The sequence below is a fragment of the Agelaius tricolor genome, unplaced genomic scaffold (assembly GCF_023055355.1).
Source record: "Agelaius tricolor isolate 1412-34295 unplaced genomic scaffold, bAgeTri1.0.p SCAF_23, whole genome shotgun sequence".
Taxonomy (NCBI): domain Eukaryota; kingdom Metazoa; phylum Chordata; class Aves; order Passeriformes; family Icteridae; genus Agelaius; species Agelaius tricolor.
Window position 1 is genome coordinate 12,391,717 of NW_027269283.1, and position 17,774 is coordinate 12,409,490.

Sequence of the window (17,774 nt, forward strand, 5' to 3'; positions counted from 1 at the left end):
AAAGAAAGTCAATCACTCCAGACTTCTCAAATCATTTGTGTTTATTAAATCATTGGTGGTTTGGTTTTTCTACTCTGAATGTAGTCACTTTTTGAGGAGCAGCAAACAAACGTGATCATTATCAGAAAAATGGAAGATATGGAAGTTTTGCAGTTTCTTATCAGTGGGAAACTCTTTGCTGCTTGACTTTTCCCTGGAATATGTTGGTAGAAATAGGAGTTCATGTTTCAGAATTAAATGCACACCTTAACAGCTCAGTTTACCCACTCATCATTATATTTACAATTAGAAACAATGTAATTGGGAATAGAACTTTTTCTGTTGGCTGAGTGCACAAAATTTGAGTTGTGGAGAAAATGTCGTTTTAAGCTGTGCCTTCTTTCCCCCAATTTAGGAGCATTTAAGCTTCATCTCCGACAAACATTAGGAAATGAGGGGCTAATTAAGTCCACATGGGGCTGAAAGATTGCTGGGTCCCTCCCGAAACTCCCTCCTGCCCAGCAAAGCCCCAAACGCTGGCACACAACAGGACACGGACCCACCCGTGCCGTGGTTCCCGGTAAGGATTTTAATTCTTCCCGAGCCGAAAAGCCAAGCTTTAAATGGAAATGCGGATGGGGAGGGGGCACGGAGTAATTGAGAATTCCCTGCCCTGCCAGGCGGGGTTAATGGGCAGTGCCCTGCAGAAATCCGGCTCCTGCGAATCCTTGAAATGTCACAGTGCTACAAAACAAGGCGCTGATCCAGGTCCTCGTGGTGTTAAGTGGAGGCTGCAGGGCAGCTCTGAACCCAAACGCGTAATTTGTAGACACGGGATGTCATTTACCATTGCTTACCTCTCATTAAAACTAATCAGAGAAGCTTTCTGGCAAAAATTGGTTTTTAATTGGAAAAGTTACATCTGTGAACCTGTTTTTTCTGTTCCCCTGAAAAGCTGGGAACCGATGGACAATGTCCTTGTCTGCTGAGAGCTTCAAGAACTCCGAATGACCTTTTTTCCCTTCAGATTTTGGCCAAAACTAGCATTACAAATATTTGTTTGTATGATTTTAGTCAAAAAAGTTATTTTCTATTAAAGAAAAAAAAAAGAAACCGAGGGGATGTTTTCACTTGCCAGCTTGGGAAGCACATTGGTGCTGGGATGCAGGAGGGCAGGACCCCACAGTGGCTTCCACACATCTCAGGTACCTTTCAGCAGGACTGTCACTGGCAGCACAAGGTGCAGCAATGTCACTTTTAATTCAAACTTTTTGTTTTACCTGCACAGAGAGCAGCTGCAGCATCCACAGCATGGACAAGGCCGGGGCTGTGGAGTGGAAAAGGAGACACTGGTCACCGTGGGAAGCCACCCAAAGCTGGTTTGTGCCAGAAATCCCAGAAAGGGCTGATGTGTGTCACTGTCCCTGTGTTACCCACCCCAGCCGAGCAGGGGGAGAATTCCCTGGGAAGCAGAAGGGCTCTGCCACAGCCCAGCCAGCTCTGGGTGCTCCAGCCCTGCCACCCAAACTCAGCCAGAACCAGGGAGCTCAGGAAATCCAGGGGGGCAGGGGGCGTTTCCAGGGCTGGCCCGGGTGCTGGGGCTGGGAATGTCCCCATGGAGAGCGGGGACAAGGACCTGGAATGGCAGCTGGAGCACAGGGGGAGGTTTGCTCCCCTCTCCTCCCTTCCCAAATGCAAGTACACAGTCACCTGCAGGGAGGGCGAGGCTGCTAATTAGATAATAATAACAACACTCAGGTTATTTTACACTGAACAACTGCTGTGCAAGGAAGGTTTATTTCTTTGTTTTGCTGAGATATTTTTTCCCTTTGTGAGCGCTCCCAGAAACATCCTTGCAGGATGTGGCTCTCATTTTCCCGAGGGTTTTCTGAAGACCCCAGGGCTTACAACTCTATCAGCTGAAGTCACCTTTCTGTCACAAGAGCCGGGTAGCAGCCAGGCAGGAGACACAAAGGGCCTCTGGAACTTTAAACTTCCTTGGTGTTCTCCTCAACGCAGCTGAGCGAGAATTTATGCTGGCACCGAAGTTCCCACAGCCGGGCTGTGCTGTTTAAAACGGGATTTCATCCTAATGAGCCTAAAATAAAGCAGCGTGTGCGGAAGGAGGTTTCAAAGCACCCTCAGTCGGAGCAGGGGCTCGGGAGAAGGAGGGAAACGGCCAAAGCCAAGCAAGAGCGGCCTCTCCTGGCCGCGGCAGCCGCGCAGAGCCCGAGGACCCGGGGAGCGCCCCGGGAACCGCTCCCGTCCCATTTCCATGGAAAACACTGACAGTACCCACCCGCTTTGATTCTCCTCGGCGTTTGCTATTAAATCGTGACAAATTACCAGAAGCAGGGGCTCAGTTTGCTGGAAAGGGAGGTGTTAGTTGTCAAAGGTTCATTCTCAGCACGGTTTTATCGTTACTGGAAGATCTTTCAGGTGGGTCACTCAGCTCATCGGGGTTAATCATTTTCTGTATCCAACAGATCCTGCATTTTGACCTATTTCCAAGATTATTATTATAAAAAGAGATTTTTTTCCACTACAGAAAAATAGCTTGTGGAGATACATTTTATTTTGAAGTGTTTTAAGAGAAAATATATTTTATTTATTTGATATTCTGCCTTCTTCATGGATATGCTCTTCTGTTTCTGCCTCTTGACCGAATAGATTTGATGGTGAAGTTTTCAATGCACATTTAAAATCTGCTCTCCATGAATACCCTGCCATGTTCTCTGAAATTCACAGATGAATGAATTTTTACAGGATTCCTGGAAAGCAAACACATCTGACCACGGGGAATATTAGCCTGATAAAGATTTAATTGTAAAATGACAATGAGCAGCAGTTGAAGTTCAGATAGTATTTCCCTGGCTGTCATTTCTGCGTGCAGACATTATTCTAATAGCAAACCCTCTCATCTTTGTTACCCTTTTCATGATCTTTTTAGTGCCTGAAAAAGTCAAGTACCAATATCTTGTGACACAAGAACACAAAGCAGAAGCCTTTTTTCCAGAAGGATTATTCTTTTTTTTGTAGTGGGTGATACAGAGTTCATGAATAGCAGCCATTGAGTTGTGATACTAAACCAAAATAATAATAATAATAATTATTATTATTATTATTATTATTATTATTATTATTATTATTATTATTTCTTCACACCAGGACTGACTAAGCTAAATACCTGCTAACTAAGGACCAGTAAATCAGATTTTTTTAGCTGGAATATCCCAGCATGCTCTGTACAACAGCAAAGCTCAAATTAATTTCTGATTATGTGCAGTCACCACACTAGTTCTCTGTGCCATATCTGAGTAAATTAAAATCTGCACACAAGAAAGTGTCTCCTATAGTTTGTTCATCATTTTAACATTATCTAATGTCATCTAGAGTAGCATAAATAGAGATTCATCTCCTGCTCACCTGGACAATCCCACTAAACTCAGACCAGGACTTTCCTTCCTGTAGCTCCAGTGCTGGGGGAGGTGGTAATTAATAACTGATGGATAATTAGGGAGTACAAACAGAATTCTCTTGTTCATCTAGCAGCAGCTCATTCAGTGAGGGAATGCTGTCAGTTGGAAGCTGGAGAGGGCTGGAAATGAGAAGTGCTGCTGTCCCTGCCAGTGAAACAGCCCATCTCTGACCCCAAAAGGATTTCTGTGCCTCATTGACAGGCACTGCTTGTCCCAGAGCTCTGCAGCCTTCTGGAAGCACAGACCTCATGAAACAGGGCAAGATTTATAGAGCAAAACCGAAGGCAGAAGATTATTTTTTGTAAGCTTGGGAGTGCATGGATTAATAAATCCTGGTTGTCCCAGCTCTTAGGAATTCCATTCTGTCTAAATTTCAGTTTGGTTTTCTGCTTTCCCCCCCAGTAGAGCCGAACCTGGGAACAGCATCACTCAAAGGCTCGTTAGTTTGATGAAGTGGCAAAAGTGACTCCAGCTCCCCTGGGTACTCCCAGCTCCGAAGCATTTACACATCCCAAGGGAATTCTGAAAAACACCACCAAGCCTTTAGGTACTGAATCACAGGCAACTATTTTGAATCTTTAATTTTTTTTTTCTATATTCTATTCTATGAGGATGTCAGAACTAAAATATGGAATATGCTTTTCCCACTTGGTTCCTATTACTTGTAAAGCATTCAAAAGCTTCCAGAATAAAATTACCTCTATGCCCTGCCAGGGAGCAGGCAGAGCTCCACGGAGTATCAAGGGAGTCCCTCTGCTGGTGTTGCTTTCCATTTTTAACCCAAATATAATCATAAAAATGACTAAATGTGAGACTGGAGCTGTACAGCCTTAGATTCAGCATTTATTTGTTATCATGTTCATCCCAGTGGAGTTATACTGTGCTTTTATATTTATACAAAAAGTGCTGAAATATATTCCATAAATTAAGGAGTTCATTTGCAGGTGTGACATATTCATCATCACCACCACCATCATCATCATCATGTGAGTTTGTTTTCAAACTTTGCTCATATGAGAGCAGCCAATTTGCATTTAGGAAAAAAAAAATTATTTGAGAAAGAAATGCCAAGAGATAAGAGATGCAGGAAGCTGAATTCTGCCCTGAAATGATATCCCTTACTCTTCTATCCCAATTTTCCATGGGGGGGAAGGCACTGAGACACATTTAACCCCATAAACGCCTGACATTCCCCCTGGGTGAATTTGGGCCTGAGTCCTGACAGTGAAGAATTAAACAACTCAACAAAAAATACATTTCTACTTTGTTCCAGTATTTGTTTGAGACTTAATCACAGTTGTCAATGTGCCATTGCAGTGAATAACATTTTCATATTGAGTTATTTTACAGTTCCTACAGCAGTAAGGAATATCTTAGGGTACTAACTGATTGTTTTGGCTTTATTTATTGTACAGGAAAGCAATGACATTGAAAATATTGTATAAACAGCAAATACACTGAGCAGCAAAATCCCTACCCTGCATTATGAATTGAAATGACATTATTTTAAAACATTTGGAAAAAATCATCATAATTATATATTCTCAACACAGAGACAAATTACCTATTATTTTAACATAATTAATTTGAGTCAGAGCATTTATGTTGCTGTGTGTGTCATTATCCATCAAAATGCTAAAAATTGGGGGTTGAATCTTTAAGTTTTTTCCTCCAAATCTGTCATTTGTTTGTCTCCACCTTCAATACCTTTAAGTTTTAATTACAGTTGACATTTCATTTTGTTGTCTGTCCCCTAGGCCACATTTCCAAGCGCACTTGGGATGATCTTGCACCCGGGCCTTCAGGAGAGACCTCTCCCTCTTCAGTGACCTCAGGTTTGCAACCAAGTTTCTGTTCTTTCCCTAGCACGGGGATGGGTTTTGAGATTTTTTTGCATCTTATTGGTATAACCTGATCATTTATTCATTTATACTGCTGGTTAACGCATTTTTCTCTTCCAAACACCCCCCTCCATGTGAAAGGCAGAGGGAACAATGAATGGTGTCGTATTTCAAGGATCGGGGTTTGTTCTCCTGGCTGCCTGAACAGGTTCCTCTCTTCCCAGCACCTGCACAGGTCCGGGCTGCGTTTTCCCTGAGCTCAGGGAGGGATCTGCTGCTCCTGTGTGGTCTGGGGTGACAGGAGATGGATGGAAGCTCTGCACGAAGGCAAAACCCACCCATTTCTTGTTGTCCTGTCTCCAGGAGAGCACTGAGGCCACAGCTGTCCAAACTGTGAGGGAAGGCCTGTCTCGGAGGCTCTGACGAGCTCTGACTTTTTTATGCCTCTGATTTCCTTCTCCCTTGTCCCTCATGATTGACATTTGTCGTTTCTGGGCCTTGTTTGCTTGCACTGCACTTGTGGGGAGCCCAGAGCAGTGCAGTATTTTCATGTCAGCGGGGTTAAGGGTGAGGAACATTACACATGCACACTGATTTATGCCTCAGAGGCTGCAAATCGTGTCAAGTGTGATCTCAGCACAGCTCTGCTCCATGACTCAAGCGCTCAGTGCAGTGTTACACTCTCAGACATCAATCCTCAGCCAGGCAAAGGAGAACTCCTGCAGAGCATCCAGAAAGTCCTGGACTGGGAGAGTTATTAGTTATTAATGAGATAATAATGGTGTTTGCAGTGTTTGTGCCAAAGCCAGAATCCCATCATCACTGAGGCTGGAAATGACCTCCAAACTGTGCCCAGTGCCCATTCTGTCCCCAGCCCAGAGCTCTGAGTGCCACCTCCAGGAATTCCCTGGACACCTCCAGGGATGGGCACTCCAAACCTCCCTGGGCAGCCCCCACCAAAGCCTGACCACCCTTTCCAGCAACAAATTCCTCCTGATGTCCACCCTGAGCCTCCCCTGGCACAACTTTTTATCCCGATCCTTCCTTAATTCAATTTGGCCAGGCCATATGTCGGGGGCAGCTGTGGGTCTGAAAGCTGCTGTTCTCTGCAGCAATTTCTTCAATATTTCAAGCTCTGTGTTGTGTTGAAGTCAGTGCCAGTGGCTGGTTTTTCCTCTTCTGACCATATCTGTAAAACAGAGCTCAGAAAGAGGGATCTGACAGTCACAATTCCCTTGGGACACCAAAGGCCTTGGCCCTCAGGCGCCTGCCCAGCTTCTGCTGCTTCTGCTGCTTGTGCCTTTTCCCTTCTGCTTTTAACCACGTGGAGCGGCCACGACCTGAAAAACCTTTCCCAGCACAGCCATAACCAAATTCAGCAATCCCTATGAACAGCATTAACTCGGCCCCACCTCATGTTCTCCCTGAAGGAAAAGAGGCTGAGAATTCCCACATTTGCAGCGTGCTGGGAAATTCCCGCGGTGGGAAGCACAGCACAGGGACTGAGCAGTGCAGTTTGCTCCTGGGCGAGCCTTTCTGCAGGACGGGCAGGAGGAGAGATGGAAAGGGTGCAGGGATTCCGTTTTGCCGTGCCACAGCGGCTCAGCTCATCTGAATCCTGTGCACGTTAATTTAACACATCCCCTCGGTAGTGTCCAATTAATAACACAGCAAATAATGCACCAGCACACCGGGGCTGAAGGCTGGTGCCGGGCACGGCTCTGGGGTTTGGGCACGGCTCTGGAGTTCAGGCTGGTGCCGGGCACGGCTCTGGGGTTTGGGCACGGCTCTGGGTTCAGGCTGAGGACGGAGCCCGGCTTTGGAGTTCAGGCTGGTGCCGGGCACGGCTCCGGGGTTTGGGCACGGCTCTGGGTTCAGGCTGGGGCCGGGCACGGCTCGGGGTTCAGGCTGGAGGTGCAGGCACGGCTCTGGGTGAACGCTGCAGACGGGGCACGGCTCGGGGCTCACCGCCGCCGCTCCGCTGCCTCCCGGCCCTGCCTGCCCGGGCCGCTGACGGCCGGCACCGCCGCAGCCTTGCGGCCGCCACTGAGCATGCTCGGCTCCCGCACATCCGCCGGCGCCGGGCGGCCGAGCTGTGCGAGCGGTGCCGGTGCCGGCGGGCTCGGCCCGCGCAGGAGGCGGCGGCGGGGCCGCCATGAACCGCGGCGGGGCGGGGGCGGCGCCCGCCTTCCCCGGCCCCGTGCAGTGTAAGTGCTGCGCCATGCGCGCTCCGGGGCCCGCGCCGCGCCAGCGCGGGGGAGCCGGGGCCTGCCCGGGCCCCGAAACCTGAGTAGCGCATGAAACGGGCGGGAGCGGAGCCCGGGAACATGGCTGGGGGGCGCGGGGGGAACCCGGGAATCTGCGTGAGCGCCGGGCGGGCGGGAGCGGGGGGCAGCGGGGCGGGAGCGGGGGTCCATGGGTCCCGAGCAGTGGTCCATGGATCTCGGGGATGGATGCTCCATGGGCAGTGGTCCGTGGATCCTGGGGATTGCCCACGTGGATTGTCCACGCTCCATGGGCACTGGGTGGTGCTGTCCGTGTGTCCCGGGCACTGATCCGTGCTCACTGGGTGGTGCTGTCCGTGTGTCCCGGGCACTGATCCGTGCTCACTGGGTGGTGCTGTCCGTGTGTCCCGGGCACTGATCCGTGCTCACTGGGTGGTGCTGTCCGTGTGTCCCAGGGGATTGTCCCCGCTCCCTGGGCGCTGTCCGTGTGTCCCCGGAGGGCTCCGTGCAGCGGTGCCGCAGCCCCTGGCAGTGCCCCGCAGGATCCGGAGCCCCGGTGCCCCGCAGCTCGGGGGTCTCGGGCAGCCGCATGTCCCTGTGCCACCCGGAGCGGTGTCGCCCATCACCGCCCCCGGGCCGAGCTGACCGCGCCGTGTCCCCGCAGTCCCCGGCAGCACCACGGTGCTGGTGGAGCTGACGCCCGACATCCACATCTGCGGCATCTGCAAGCAGCAGTTCAACAACCTGGACGCCTTCGTGGGGCACAAGCAGAGCGGCTGCCAGCTCACCAGTGCCACGGCCGGCGCCACCAGCACCGTCCAGTTCGTATCCGAGGAGACCGTGCCGAGCACACAGGCTCAGAGCACGAGCAGGACCATCGCCTCCGAGACACAAACCATCACAGGTACCCAGAGCTTCACAAACCGTCACAGGTACCCCCAAACCGTCACAGGTACCCAGCCCTCCACAGGTGCCCCCCAAACTGTCACAGATACCCAGATCTTCACAGGTACCCCCAGACCTTCAAAAGTACCCCCAAACCTTCACAGGCACCCAAACCATCGCAGGCACCTCCATGTTACCTGCCAGGTGCCAGCCCTCTGTCCCTGTGTCCCCATCACCCAGCTGAAATAACAGTTTTCACATCAGTTGTCATGTAACTAAGGAAATGAAATAGTGCTGTGCTGCTTTCTTGGGTTTCTTCTGACAATAGTTGCTTAATTTGTTAATTGAGGTACAAGTTCTCTCAGAGAATTGCTCAAGTCTATTGTGTTGTGGAACCAGCTTGTGCAAATTAATTAGAATTGTCGATACTTATGAAAAATACTGAAATTACTATGCATTTTATGTTTTTTTAAGAGTGCTCTAGATGGAAAACACACACAGAATTGCTGTCAGGAACCCATCCAGACCTTTTTATGTGAGAACACTGCATTCCCTAACATTGCTCCCTCAACTAATTGGCAGGAAAAATATTACTCAAAATTTCTGCCTATGTGAAGACTCAAGTGAGGTCCTGATCCTGGAGACATTTAAATAAAATTAGGATCTTGTTCCGTGTGTGAAGGTTTGCCCTTCTATATATAGTTTTGTTTTATTTTGGTGTGGGACCTTGCTAAACCCCAAATTATTTGACTCTAATTTGGATAGACAGGTTAAGGCAGGGAATCTGGAAGAGCAGTGAAACAAACTGAATTCAGGGCCCACTTCCAGGAATTTTTGTATTATAATCCCTCAACTCAGTGTGGGTTTTGGGTGAGTCATTTTTCTGCTTCATATTTACTCATCTTTAAAATGAGGACAGTTCTATCCATTTGCCCTTTTGGGCTATAGTGTTGGTTAATTGATTTAAAAGCTGTTACTTTGGCTGAGATATTTTCACCTGTTATTCTTGTGAGTAACAGCTAAAAACAGTAGAGTTGAAAGAGGCTGAACTTTTTTAACAATTACAAAAATAATTTGTGTGATGCCTTTTGACAACATTTGCCATATAAATAATGATTTTTTTTGCTCATTTGGGCTGTAACACAGACAGAGTTGAAAAACAAATATATCTTTATTTGGTATTTGGAAGAGAAAAACCTTTTTCCTTTCCTCCTCCCCCAGGTAAAGAGCAACCCAGGAACAGGAATGTTGCTGGAAAAAGAAACAGAATAGAGAATTCATGAAACTAGACGATAATTAGATTTTTTTTTATCTGATTAGAGAAGTTAATGCTCTCACATGAAGTTTTTTGTGTGTTTAGTTTCTGCCCCAGAGTTTGTTTTTGAGCATGGCTACCAAACCTACCTGCCCAGCGAGAGCACGGAGCCTCCAGCTGCTGCTGTCGTCTCTACACCACCAAAAGCAAGGCCCAAGAAATCCTCCTCCTCCTCACTGCCCCTGAAGAAACTCAGCTGCCTGTACCCAGGTGAGGTGGGGATTGCACCCATTTGAGTGTGGAGAGCTTTCCTCTAGTGGCACACAGGAGGTTCGATACCTGCAGCAGTTCTGGGGTGAGTTGCCTCTAAGGGGAAGCATTAGAAAACTCAGGTTCACAGGTGAGCTGGTCACTGTTTTAAGCAGATGTGAGTAAACAAGATGAGGCATTAACATTCTGTTAACAGTGAATTTTAAATAAAGTGCCATTGAACATAAACACGTCCAGAATATGGCAATGTACTTTTATTATTTTGCTAGATTTTCCTTGAATTTAGTGATCTTTATCCTCCTATTTTCAGGGTGCCAGTTCAAGACTTCCTATGGTATGAAGGATCTGGAACGTCATCGGCGAACGCACACAGGTCTGTGTTCCTATATTTGCTTTTGGGTTGGTTTCCTCCTTTCAGCTTTTTCACAAAAGCCATTTTCCTATGAAGTAATGTCTCTATAAACAGGATGTAGACATGTCTGTACTTTCTAGCATTGTCCTGGCCTGTGCCTGAGGAACTGCCTGTTGGGGCCATGCCCTGTCAGGCACAGCTGAGAACACTGGAGGTTGATTTGAGGCGCAGTTTAACTCCTGGGCGCAAACCATGAGTTTATCAGGGTGCAGTGTGGTGGGAATGCACTCACCTGCTTTGCTCTTTACATTAAAGCAGTTCCATGATTTTAGCTCCCAATTTCAGAGTCGCAAAGTCAAGGCTGCAAAGGCCCTGCTGTTTGTCACAGCTACGCCTGCAGCTCCTACAAACGAGTCCCTTTCCTGCTCAGTCTGTGCTTTCTGCTTGACCACACGCCCTGCCCGTGCCCAGGGCTGAGTGTGAGTGCTGCTCTTGCAGGAGACAAGCCCCACAAGTGCGAGGTGTGCAGCAAGTGCTTCAGCCGCAAGGACAAGCTGAAGATGCACATGCGCTCGCACACGGGCGTGAAGCCCTACAAGTGCAAGCACTGCGAGTACGCGGCGGCCGACAGCAGCAGCCTCAACAAGCACCAGCGCATCCACTCCAACGAGCGCCCCTTCAAGTGCCAGATCTGCCCCTACGCCAGCCGCAACTCCAGCCAGCTCACCGTGCACCTGCGCTCGCACACAGGTGGGGCTTTACTCACAGCCATGGCTGGAAAGCTTGGAGGGTCACAGAGATGATTTTAAGATGTGTATAGGTGTTCAGATACCCAACAGGGACAATTTGAGTTCCCAATGAGTGCCCCTTCAAGTGCCAGATCTGTCCCTATGCCAGCTGCAACTCCAGCCAGCTCCCCATGCACCTGCGCTCACACACAGGTAGGGTTGTCCTCACATCCACAGCTCTGAGGGTTGGAGGGTCACAGAGATGTTTTTAAGCCATGTATAGGTGTTCAGATCCCCAAATGGGATGATTTGAATTCCCAATGAGTGCCCCTTCAAGTGCCAGATCTGCCCCTATGCCAGCTGCAACTCCAGCCAGCTCCCCATGCACCTGCGCTCGCACACAGGTGGGCTTCTGCTCTGGAAGGGTTGGAGGCTCACAGAGATGATTTTAAGTCATGGACAGGTTGCCCAGAAGGGATGATTTGAGTTCCCAATGAGTGCCCCTTCAAGTGCCAGATCTGCTCCTAAGCCAGCCACAGCTCCAGCCAGCTCCCCATGCACCTGTGCTCACACACAGGTGAGGTTGTGCCCTTCTAACCTGGGCAGGTGAGCCCTGAGTAAGCACCTGGGTGAGCACATGGCTCTCTGGTATTTCCAGCAGAATTGGATTTCTGTGCCATTCAATATTCCAGTAGCTGGGAAGGGATTTTAGACTAACCTTTCTTTTTGGCATTTCAGTCCATTTCATCTTAAGCAATTGAATTATGCTAAAACTCAAGCTTGAGTTTTGCTGCTTCTTTTTCCAAAATTGATCTTTTTCCAAAATTTATCATTTTTTCAAAGCTGTGTCACACACCGAATTTTAGGAGAAAAGTAAGGCTGGTATGTAGAATATATTGCTTACTGGAATTAAATTAATCATCCTCTAGAAGGCGAGTGTAATCTCCATTGCTCAGAGCGAGATCATCTTCACTTGTTGAACTAGTCACTAAACATCAGCTTCCTGGTAATTTGAGTGAAACTACTCTTAGAATTAATAATCCTGTGGTCAGACACAAATTTTTGTCTAAATCCTGGCAGTGTCAGTTAGGGATGGGCAGAAACGTAAAGAAATACAGAGTAGGCCACTCTTTAAACAAACAGAACCAGCATTCGCTATATTCTTCTTCATATATATAGTGCTACCCTGTATATGAAAATTAAGTCATTGAAATATGAACTGTGCCTTCATCAGCAAAGGAGATAAAAATTCAGTGGCTGAGTGTGCAGCTGAGGCTGTAAAATAAACTAGATGAACAAACAGTGCATCTTCATTAATAAAGTCTGTTTAATACAGATAGTACACCATGTATCTCAATTATTAAACAGATACATGGATTAGCACAGTAGGCCACAACTTGATTTGAAAAATATGCAGCTAAACCTATGACATATGTAGCTGGATAAGCAAATTATGCAAAATTATACAGCTCTCACAAACTCTATAAAATATTAACTTCTAAAATAAATCAGCCATTTGCAGTTTGATTATTAAAGAGGATAAATGCTTCTTGAACTAAATACACTTTCTTTTTCCTCCTTTCATCAAGAATGTCTTAGAACCTAAAAACACAATTCTTCCACTTGTTCAAAATAATGCCTACCTAAGGACTTCATCCTCGGGTGAAAAATTCGGAGAACTGTATTTTTATATTTAAGAAAGCAAAGGGAGTAGTTATTTAGTTAGGTTGCTAAGTTTGCTTTGGATTCTTTTTTAATGGCTTTAGAACAGCCTCACTGGAATTGATTAGGGATTAGCAGAGCTCCACCTTAACGTGGTCATGGATATTGTGACACCAGCCTGCAGATACAGAAAATGCAAAATAACGGGTTTAGATCTGAGTGTGTCAAACCAGGTGATAATCCTGTGTCACAAAATTTCTCTTGACTTTGAGAACATGTTGGGAGTTCAGGACAAGGCAGCTGTTGGGGCTCCATCCCAGCAGTTGGTCCTGGGATGTAACCCCTGTGTGATCCCTGCTTTCTGTTGGCAGGAGATGCCCCTTTCCAGTGCCAGCTGTGCCCCGCCAAGTTCAAGATCAACTCGGACCTGAAGCGGCACCTGCGGGTGCACTCGGGGGAGAAGCCCTACAAGTGCGAGTTCTGCGAGGTGCGCTGCGCCATGAAGGGCAACCTGAAATCCCACATGCGCATCAAGCACAGCACGGAGAACACCCTCAAGTGCCCCGAGTGCGACTTCCAGTGCGGCAACAAGACCAGCCTGCGGCACCACATCCGCAGCCACCAGCCCGAGCAGCCCGTCAAGTGCTCCGAGTGCAGCTACTCGTGCTCCTCCAAGGCGGCCCTCAAGGTGCACGAGCGCATCCACGGCAAGGAACGGCCCTTCAAGTGCGACCTGTGCAGCTTCGACACCAAGCAGCGCAGCAACCTCACCACCCACGTCCGCAAGGCCCACGGCGACAGGGCCAAGGGCGGCAAGCGCTCTCCGGACAAGAAGGAAGGAGAGAGGCCGAAGCAGGGCGGCTCCAGGCAGGTCGCCAAGCTGGACGCCAAGAAGGCCTTTAAGTGCGACCTGTGCGACGCGTCCTTCGTGCGGGAGGACTCCCTGCGCAGCCACAAGAAGCAGCACAGCCTGTACAACGGCTCCAAGAACAGCGAGCTGGCCGTGCTGCAGCTCCAGATGGATCCCGGCCGCCAGCCCGGCGCCCCCATCACCGTCAGCCACCTCCAGGTGCCGCTTCAGGCTGCTCAGGTGGCCCCGTACAACGAGGGCAGAGTCAAGATCATCGTGGGCCACCAGGTGCCTCCTCAGGCCAACAGCATCGTGCAGGCGGCCTCAGTGAACGTGGTGCCGCCGGGGCTGCTGGGCGCGGCCCAGGAGGAGGTGCTGGGCGGCGGCCGCCTGCAGCTGCTGGGCCAGGTCAGCGTGCTGGCCCCGGCCGCGGGGAGCGCGGGGGACGCGGGCCCGGGCGCAGAGCCGGCCGTGCTGCTCACCGCCCACGAGCAGGGCGAGGCCGGCGCCCTGCACCAGGCCCTGCTTCCCGCGGCTGCCCCCAGCCACGAGCCCCCCGCCGGCCAGGCCTTCATCGCCGGCTCCGGCATCAGCTGCTCCGACCTGGAGGGGCTCAACGCCCTCATCCAGGACGGGGCCACCGAGGTGACCGTGGTCAGTGATGGTGGGCAGAGCATCACCGTGTCCACGGCTGCTCCTCCTCCCCCCATCTTCTCGTCCTCATCCCACACTGAGGGCCCCAAGCAGAGCTACTCCATCATCCAGAGCGGGGCTCACACGGCCCTGCTGTGTCCTGCAGACTCCATCCCCGATTAGGGGCTGCTCTGGGCTCAGGGGCTGCTCTGGGCACAGTGCTGAGCCTGCCAGGAATGCACAGCACACGACTGAACACAGGATTTGTCCTCCATAGCCTCCACACTGTGTTTGTCTGTACACAAGCATCTCGTGTGTGAGGAGGAGGAGGGTGTGTTTGTATTTCTGTGCCTCTGCTGCAGTCAGAGGCCCTGCTCCTTGGGAAGCAGCTGTTGCCAGTGTCCCCAAGCAGTGACACCCCCGAGTATGGCTCCTGTACTGTGCTACCTGAAGAAGAAATCCTCCCCTTGTGCTGAATTACCTCCACAGCAGCCTTGTTGTTTGATGCACACACAAAAAGACGATAACCTGAGCCCTTGTGGAGTTTGCTGGACTGAGGTCTCTCAGTTCTGTGCTCTGTGTGCATTCAGTGCTCCTGGTGGGGTTCTGAGGAGCCCCACTGCTGGCTCTGCTCCAGCCCAGGTGAAGTCCGAGGGGCTGCTCCTCAGTATCTGTAGAAATCAGAAGCCCCTGGCACTTGAAATGCTGGTGCAGAGAGCAGGTGACTGTTTTCAGAAACTAAAGGAATGTTGTTCCTCTCTCAGTAGTAACTAACTCTGTTAGCAGCAACACAAATCCTCTCTGGCGTGGTGATGGCTGTCAGAGTGCCTGTGGGTTAAAGAGCAAAACAACTGGAAATATATTTTTTACAAACACTACTTACCTTTTGTTTTTATTTTGATGCTGCCTGTTGGGAGTTGCATGGGTGGTAAAGGTGTGTTACAGTTTGGGTCTTCTTTTCACATTAAAGGAAAATACTGAATTTCATTTAAATTTTTTTTTTAAATCTTCTAATCCAAGGTTTTTCACTCCAGCAGAAATTCAGGTTGGATCACAAGGAGATGGTAATTTATTATCATATTTAAATAATATATACAATATCTATTAATTTATTAACTATCATTTATTAATTAATGTCTTGATATAATTAAACAAATTAATCTGTTTGTGGAGTAAATATTATTAATGAATAATTAATTATTATTTCTTATTCATTAATTCTATTTACTATGGACATTTCTCTAATGAAAGAATCCCAGGCTGTATTTTGAACTATGCAATTGCCCGTGCAAAGGTAGCACAGACTGAAAGCAGTGAATTTGCCCATCCTTGGTGGTGGAGGTGAACTCTGCAGGCAGGCTTTCCTCTGCTCCCAGTGTTCCCTGTCATCCATAGGTGGTGCCAGAGGCCCAGGGAAGCTCTGGAGCGTGCTCTGGCTCCTGGATGATATTTCCTCTTTAACGCTTCCCTGTAAAAACCATTCACAATTCGGCTTTTTAAGACGTTACCAAAAGCTCAGCTGTGAAAATCTCACTTAAGAGAAAAAGCTGCAGATAAAAATAAATGTCCAAAGTTTTCTGCAAGAATTAACCTCACAATTCATGTCAAATTGATAATATTTTGCTCCCTGTTAACGAATTTCACCCTGTTCATAGTTGTTGTCTGTACAAGGTGGGCACTACAGGAATGCTAAAACCCGAGGGATTTTGGCAAAGCTGCACAGGGCAGTTCAGCTGTGCTTCCCTTGGCCAGGAGCGTCCCCTCCAGTCCAGAGCCACCCTGAAGATGCCACAGCTCTGTTATCTGCACTGCAGCTGCTCAGGAAGCCTCGAGAACCTTCTCAAGTAGGAAACCAGTAGATCTGTCATATTGTAGAGACTCACCTTGGTACTGGGCCTCAGAGATAAACAGGAAAGATAAGGAAATGGTGTGAGTGAATAGGCAGAGCTTAGTGCTGCTGCTCCAGCCTGGTGTGGCTGATTGCATCATGTGAACCATCTAGAGGCTTCTTCCTCCACCCTGAGAAAAACCAGCTGAGAACCGAGGCTGACACAGGGGCAATTTCTTTTCAATTTTCCCTTCCAATATTCTGGCTTGATTTCTGTGTGTGAGTGACAGTAATGGTCCGTGTGGTTTGGAGCTGGCAGGAGCAGATTGTTTTAATCTCTGATGTTCACTTAATACATTCTTCATGTTATCAGCAGAACCATCCCAGGAGGGAGCCTGGTAATTCAGAACAAGTGTCTACTGTAGAGCTCTCCTGCTTCTGAGCACATGGTAAATAAATCCTATCCCTCCCTCTCCAGAGTTCTGCCATGACCTCAGAGCTCTGGAGCAGGCTGGCTCTTTCCCAAATATTGGGATGGATTTTTGTTCCTGCTGCCTGGAGATCCCCAAGCTCCCCTGGTAAGTGCTGGGCCCAGGAGCAGAGCTCAGTGTTCAGTGCTGCTCACCCAGCACAGCCCTGGCTCCAGAGGAAAGGGAAAATCTGGATATCCCACCCCAGCACAGCCCTGGTTCCTAAAGGGAAGGGAAAATGTGGATATCCCACCCCAGAACAGCCCTGGTTCCTAAAGGGAAGGGACAATCTGGATATCCCACCCCAGAACAGCCCTGGTTCCTAAAGGGAAGGGACAATGTGGATATCCCACCCCAGAACAGCCCTGGCTCCTAAAGGGAAGGGAAAATGTGGATATCCCACCCCAGCACAGCCCTGGCTCCCTCAGAGGGAGGTGTAAATGTGGATATCCCACCCAGCACAGCCCTGGCTCCAGAGGAAAGGGAGAATCTGGATATCCCACCCAGCACAGCCCTGGTTCCTAAAGGGAAGGGACAATCTGGATATCCCACCCCAGAACAGCCCTGGCTCCTAAAGGGAAGGGACAATCTGGATATCCCACCCCAGAACAGCCCTGGCTCCTAAAGGGAAGGGACAATCTGGATATCCCACCCCAGAACAGCCCTGGCTCCAGAGGGAAAGGACAATCTGGATATCCCACCCAGCACAGCCCAGGCTCCCTCAGAGGGAGGTGTAAATGTGGATATCCCAGCCAGCACAGCCCAGGCTCCCTCAGAGGGAGGTGTAAATGTGGATATCCCAGCCAGCACAGCCCAGGCTCCCTCAGAGGGAGGTGTAAATGTGGATATCCCACCCAGCACAGCCCTGGCTCCCTCAGAGGGAGGTGTAAATGTGGATATCCCAGCCAGCACAGCCCAGGCTCCCTCATAGGGAGGTATAAATGTGGATATCCCACCCAGCACAGCCCAGGCTCCCTCATAGGGAGGTATAAATGTGGATATCCCACCCAGCACAGCCCTGGCAGGCTCTGCTCTCTGCACAGGTTTTTCCCAGGTTGCCCGTGGGCTCCCAGGTGTGAGTTTATGGTGTGTCACAGCCTCCCTCCTGTCTGGGGATGAACTCCTGCCTGCTCAGAGATCTGAGGTTAAACTGGGCAGGCAGAGGTGCAAAACCTGTGTGCATTTCCAATAAAGCAACCCCAGCTTTTGGGCCTTCCCAGCCCTTTGGGGTTTGCTGCTGTTCCTGACACTGCTTTTTAAAGCCAGACTCAGCTCCACACAGCTGATCCTCCAGCAGACCTGCTGAAATGTGCTTTT

At 49.3% G+C, this 17,774-nt stretch overlaps 1 protein-coding gene across 2 annotated transcripts; it reads left to right on the top strand.

The window, feature by feature from the left end:
• The first annotated feature begins 895 nt into the window (after positions 1–895).
• ZFP64 (ZFP64 zinc finger protein) lies at positions 896–15,037 on the top strand. Of its 2 annotated transcripts, XM_071446731.1 has the most exons (8): positions 896–1,184; positions 1,268–1,358; positions 5,216–5,293; positions 8,189–8,428; positions 9,770–9,934; positions 10,245–10,307; positions 10,785–11,036; positions 13,048–15,037. In XM_071446731.1, exons 1-8 carry the CDS (start codon positions 1,101–1,103, stop codon positions 14,340–14,342), a joined length of 2,268 nt encoding a protein of 755 aa, XP_071302832.1. In that variant the 5' UTR covers positions 896–1,100; the 3' UTR covers positions 14,343–15,037. The 2 variants fall into 2 exon arrangements, with proteins under 2 accessions (XP_071302832.1, XP_071302833.1); XM_071446732.1 differs by lacking the exons at positions 896–1,184; positions 1,268–1,358; positions 5,216–5,293 and adding an exon at positions 7,370–7,506.
• The last annotated feature ends 2,737 nt before the right edge of the window (positions 15,038–17,774 follow it).

Coding starts and splice junctions, on each gene's coding strand:
- ZFP64 (XM_071446731.1), top strand. CDS start 1,101: ATGTTTTCACTTGCCAGCTTGGGAAGCACATTGGTGCTGGGATGCAGG. Junction 1,185..1,267: donor GTGGCTTCCACACATCTCAG/GTACCTTTCAGC, acceptor TTACCTGCACAG/AGAGCAGCTGCAGCATCCAC. Junction 11,037..13,047: donor GCACCTGCGCTCGCACACAG/GTGGGGCTTTAC, acceptor TTCTGTTGGCAG/GAGATGCCCCTTTCCAGTGC.